Genomic DNA, 6,432 nt, shown 5'->3' on the forward strand with positions numbered 1-6,432 from the left:
CTTGACAACCGATGCTGGTGTGTTTACGTCCCTGTAATATAGCGGTTCTCTTAAAATTTCTGGACTTCATTATTTGAATGCATTGTTAGTCATCGTGACGTTTTTTCGCGCGCTTTGCGATTAGCTGCAAACGATTATGTTATCGTTAATAAATCACCATCGTCAGGTGTCAAATTATTTAACAGCTAATTTCTAGTGAATTATGATTTATTTCACATGTGCTGTATCTGTTGGTTTTTGTTTCGCACTTGCCATGAATAAAGATTGTGTGTGTTTGTGGTCGTGACTGTATATATGTGTGCGTATGTATGCCTGTATATGTATTAGTGAGCGAGTGGGGAAAGAAAATTTATTGTTATTTTATGGTGTTTACGTAATTATTGATATGTTTAATCAATAAGTCAGCATTTAGCATTGTATTAATGTTTACATGCTTGTTTAGCTATGAGACAGCGTTCATATGTCTTTATATACAGTAATGCCTCCATATACGAGTTAACTTGTTTCCGAAGACCATTCGTTAAGCAGAGCAATAATTTCCCATAGTAACAATGTTATAAATCATAATTCGTTGCCAGAAAAATATTTTACCTATAAGACTTTTAATACTCGTAAATAAATGGCAATAAAACAACATCAGAATATTTTATATAACGTACAAAGAATGTCAAGAACATTTACATTTTATAAATTTCTCGGTAACACGCAAATGCATTTGCTATGGTAGAAGAAACTCTTACACTTCGTTCAAAATTAGGATCTTGTGCTTGAGAAATAAAACTCGTAAATCTGGGGTCTCGTAAAGCGGGCCCTCATAAAGTGAGGTATTGCAGTATTAGTTTATGTATAAGTATAATATGTGTGTATGTATGTTTTTTTTTTTTCGTATATGTTTATGTGCATATGCACGTTTGTATATACGCGGTGCGTTCAAAATGAATCCGCGTCGGCAAAATCTTTTGGATGGGAGATGACACCACCCTTACCGCGCATGTTCGAAAATTTTGGGGTCAATAAAATAAGTGCCTGTTAAACGCGGGTGGGGCAGGGGGTATCAATGTAAAATGAGTTCTCTTTCCCCTCAAAACTGCTGGCCTTATCCCAAAATTGGCAAGAATTATTATTATTATCATTACTGTTCACCGAAGACTGCGTCTATGAATTCGGTTGTACCATATTCCTAGCAACTACATAATGTAATTTCTTCTAAGATTTCTTTATTCTAACTCTTGAAGGTTATAGTTTCGTTCCCATCTTTCACTTACAATATTTTCTTCGTATTTTCACAGAAAACAAAACTTGGTTTTATACTATGAGTTCTTAATTTCACTTAGGTAAATCTAGAAGGAATATACATAGGTTACATATCAGAAATATGTTACAGATAAATACAAAAACAAACAACATAGTCTTCGGTGACATAAGTTACTAATAGGATTTGTGGCCCTGATTGAGAGCTAGAGATGAATGTATCGACCTCAGTACATATCAAATAGTTTATCGATCCCTTAGAGATAAAAATTAACCCGAGACGAATTTGAACTCAGTATATATAGAGAAACAAATAAACTTACTACCAGGTAAGTTGTTACAGCTCTGCAGTTTTTAATTGGGTCTTCGTACATTCATTGCGTTGAAAATAAAATAAACAACAGATTTCTGTCATTCTCATTTCGAAATATGACGAGCAATGCAGCCTGGAGGCGTCAGCCGTCTTCACCAACCTATATCTTCCAGTTTACTTAAGCTAGGAATGTATGCCGTACCAAACCAATCAATCAATAAACATTATTCTGTAGATATTTCTTCCATCGCAATAGCAAAGCTCATCCAGTTTCGAACCATCGATTCTTACTAATTGACTGATTGCGTAAAGTAACGAGACCCTTCAATTATTACAAGACCTCAGTCACATTTTTTTTTTTGTATTAAACATTGATTTCTCTGCCATTATACTGAAAACAATGTTTATATTGGTGGGAAGGGTAGTCGATTGAAATGAGTCTAATCACTAATAATTATTTTCCTTTATTGAAATGCAAAATTTATTTTAGTCTCATTTGAACCTTTAACGTAAATGGTTTCAAATTTTGGCTCACGGTCAGCAATTTAGGTGGAGGGGAAAGTCGAATACATCAACCTCAGTATTCAGCTGGCATTTATTTTATCGATTCCAAAAGGACGAAGAGCAAAGTCGACCTCGACGGAATTTGAACTCGAACAAAATGCCGCTAAGCATTTTGCCCGACGTGCTAACGATTCTGCCAGCTCACCACCTTTAATACAAATATGATGTTGATTTCTGATATGCAGCGACTTCTTAGGGTATGAGCACACTGGACAGTTATCAAGGAGGTTCCGCGGGTCTATTGACCAAATGCTCAGCTGTGGCTTACCGTCAATCACCAAACACTGCAGGTCCCCACCACATTGCTTTGTCCAGGATGACATTAAGGCCGTCCTGCTAACATGAGAATTTTGCTACATGTTTTGGGAAAAGACACAGCTAATTAAATCCATCCCGATACTTAATGAATCTAGACTGATGATTCATTATATCGACCTCGAAATGACGAGACAAATTTACCTCGAGGAAGATTTCAACGCATAGCAATATTAGAATGTGATATTAGTTTCTATTATTAACACAAGGACACGCATTTGAAGAAAAGGAGGTGGGTATTGTCGGTTATGTCGATTCCACAGTATACCCTAGAACTTATTTTATCGACCACAGAAGTATGAAAGATAAAATCAGACTTTGCAGTGTTTAAACTGAGATTAGACCATAGAGGGTGGTAACTAAATACCACGAAGTATTTAGTTCGATGGCCAACTGACATCATCATCACTTTCTCTATTAATACCAATAAAATATTAATACGAAATATAGTTTCCAATTACACTTCAGCTAAAGACTACTGACAATAAACAGTAACTAAACAGAAACGTTATACGACATAAAATAGCGAAACAATAACAGATCGAATATAATTAACATGAGAAGAGCGTCATAGTATTCTGGTTTTACAGCCATGTAAAGCTATGATGAGCGTCACGAATTCACTGGCTTTACAACGTTGTAAAGTTATGATGAGGAATATATTATTACAGGTTTTACAACCGTATAAAGCTATGATGGAGGTCATAGCATGACAGGTTTTATGGACTTGTAAAGCTATGATGTCATTACATCACAGGCTTTACAACCTTGTAAAGCTAGGATGATATTCAGTGCATCACAGGTTTACAAGCCTTCAGAGCTACGATGAGGTTCATAGCATCACAGGCTTAAATATTTGTTTGTCCCCTTTCTACTCACAAAGGAACAAGTTTATTGGAAAAGCGTCAATCGATTGTATTGATCATACTAATTATTTTATCGACTGTGAAGGTAGAAGATTAAATACAAAATCGACTCTGGGTGGATTTTAAGCTCAGAACACGAAGACACGAAACTAAATATTTAACTTGCAAACATGTTAATTTTTGCACTGGGCCGATGATATAAACGAAACACTGTAATGCATTTAGCACAGTTCTCCACCGTTCCTACCTGCTTCTATCGCTCTTCCTTTAGGAAATATCTTTTATCCATCCACATTGCTATGACTCTGCAGTAACTGCTTGAGAAAGAGCTGTAGAGACAATTCTCTTTTTACATATCAAGAGAATAGCTAGCAGCTACCATATGTTGATAAAATATTCGATAATTGAGTAGTGCTTACATCAGTAAGCAGTACATGCTGCTTTTTGTGGAAGCTAAAGCCGCTTGAGTGGTGGGTTGGTTGAATAGGTAAAGAGTCAGACAAAAGTTTTGGGGTATAATTCAGTAGCATCTTTTTACGTTCTAAGTTCCAATCTCACCCCGATCGATTTTCCTTTTCATCATTCAAGATCACTATCATCAATACCTAGGCACTAGCGTTCAGAGTCCTGAGATCATAGTGCTATTTACTCGGTTCGCTTTCCATAGCGTATAACTGACCACAATCACAACATTTTCCAGTCCGTTGCAGGGTTACTCATTTACGTACAGCTGAATGGACTGGAGCAATGTAAAAAGACGTTTTTCGCTCAATAGCGAACACTCTATCCGGTTCAAGAATCGAAACCACGATTTTGTGATCCTGTGTGCAATACCCTACCTTCGAGGCCACCTATTTTCACTTTCATCCTTCCGGAGTCAATAAAATAATAGACATGTCATGTACTGAAGGGATGAAATCGAATGATCTCTTATCCGAAATATGTTCGTTCTTGCTCCGGAGTCAGAAATCATTATTCGCAGTTATCAGGTATGGGTCAAAGGAAGTTAAGTTTCGCAGACAAGGGCACAGAGAAATGAATAGTTTTATATACCGTCAAAGAAGAAGGAACAGAACAGTCGATTCCGACGAATAGCATTTAGTTCCTCCGTCAACTGAATTACAAGTGTGTAAATACTTTTAAATGTACATAATAGCTAACACTTTCTACTGTTAACTTAACATCACTCTACCATCTTATAATCAAACTACTTTTAAAGCAAACTTCTAATTTTCTTGTTTTCTGAGACATTGTCTAAGACAATACTTTGTGCAAAACCAGCAATATGACACTCTAGTCATAACACCAACTTGAACTTCTAACTTGTTGTCTCTGGGTGGGATTTGGAGTCAGCTTGTACAAATACAAAACAAAAGCCAAACATATAATAATAATAAATAATAATAATAATGATGATGATGATGATGATAATAATAATAATAACAGCAACAACAACAACAATAATAATAATAATATTTTTGCATGAAATATTTGATTGTTTTATAATACTCCGTATTATTTTTTTTATTATTTAATAATTCGTTTTCTTTTGTTTTCATTTCAGTATGGCGGAGAAATACAAAGAGTTTAAAAATGAGGATGACACCGATTATCTGGTTTACGAAGACGAATTCGAACCGGAAGTAACATCAAGTAGAAATGAAAAATACAGCTTGGACGCCCAGAAAGAAATTGGTTTCAGTTCAATTGAAGACAAAGTTAGCAAATACCAGGAGGAACTAAGAAAGACAGATGCTACAGAAGGTCGAAGAGACGTTGTGACTCATGCAGACGACACAAGTGAGAAAGCAGACGACACAACAGTCAGGAGAGACGAACAAGAGCTCAGCAATGGCCACAGTTACGGCGTCATGTACTTCAATCATGCCGGCGAGGCAACATTCACAACCGATCGTGTACGCACCACCCAAGTGGAAGGTACGACGGTGATTAGCACAGCAGACTATGCATCAAATTTTAATCCTTACTCATTCGAGAAACCATTGAAAAAAAAATCCATCAAATACATGAAGGCTGTTTCCATAGTGGCCATTTTGATTTTTTTCCCGACTGGTGTGGCAGCTTTTCATTACGCCACAAAAGCAGAACATGCTTTCGACATTGGAATTGAACGCGGAAACATCGATGAAGCACGAAAGTTTGCCAAGAAGAGTGAAAAATTCATCATATTTTCCTTTTTTATGGCATTTATTATCGCAATTATAGTTCTGGCAATCTACGAACGGATTCATCTGAGTCCAAGTGATGTACGCCAGCACAATTATCATCGTCTCATTGCTGGCTAACAATAAACCATACCACTAACATCGATAGTAATAACACACGCCAAAACAATAACCAAAAAATCTAATAATGTTATAGTTAATTCTATTTTCTTTCCACTTCTTTGTTTTGATTTCTTTTTTTAGTCTTTGTTTATTTATAACTACAAATAGATCAAACGAAAGTATATATATAAATATAATCACACACGCACATACATTCATATAAGTTTACGTACATATATATTTACGCCTATCTATGTGTGTGTGTGTGTGTGTGTGTGCGTGTGCGCGCACGTGCATACGTGCGTAGTGTTGATTTAACGAAGATGATACCGTATTCAGAATAACTTGCGTTACAGAATTCGATTTCTCCTTATTTAGAATTGTCCCTCAATTCATAATCTGATTAGATCGACCTTGGTTTCATTCCTCCGATAATAGATCTAATGGGTAACAGTAACGTACTGATTTTGTATGATTGACTATACTTTCTACTCTGACCAAAAAACTGGACATTTGGCTAGTTTGTGTGTGTGTGTGTATACATATACACACATATAATATTAATACGTATGTATATATAAAAACATATATATATATATATATATATATATATATATATATATAGTGAAATCCCAAATTGAGTCCCACCTGCGTAAAATTTCCATTATATAGTTTATTTCAATTTATAATTGATGATATAGAGTAAGACGTATGCTATGGAAGGTCGATTTCCGGCTTACTGTTTCGATTCCTAACTAAACACGTTTTCCCAACCTAGCTGCTAAGCTTCTTGAGAATTACACAAATGTCCCTAACCCCATAATCTTCATCATTG

At 35.7% G+C, this 6,432-nt stretch overlaps 1 protein-coding gene across 6 annotated transcripts in view; it reads left to right on the forward strand.

Annotated features, from left to right (window-relative positions):
• The window catches only part of LOC106878613 (uncharacterized), a 79,712-nt gene extending 73,490 nt beyond the window's left edge, over window positions 1-6,222 (forward strand). For all 6 annotated transcript variants that reach the window (XM_014927886.2, XM_014927888.2, XM_014927887.2 and 3 more), the window contains exon 2: window positions 4,874-6,222. In XM_014927886.2, coding sequence (XP_014783372.1) covers window positions 4,875-5,615 — 741 coding nt within the window. In that variant the 5' untranslated portion in view covers window position 4,874 and the 3' untranslated portion in view covers window positions 5,616-6,222. The remainder of the gene's footprint in view (window positions 1-4,873) is intronic.
• The last annotated feature ends 210 nt before the right edge of the window (window positions 6,223-6,432 follow it).

Source organism: Octopus bimaculoides, chromosome 20, assembly GCF_001194135.2.
Source record: "Octopus bimaculoides isolate UCB-OBI-ISO-001 chromosome 20, ASM119413v2, whole genome shotgun sequence".
NCBI lineage: Eukaryota > Metazoa > Mollusca > Cephalopoda > Octopoda > Octopodidae > Octopus > Octopus bimaculoides.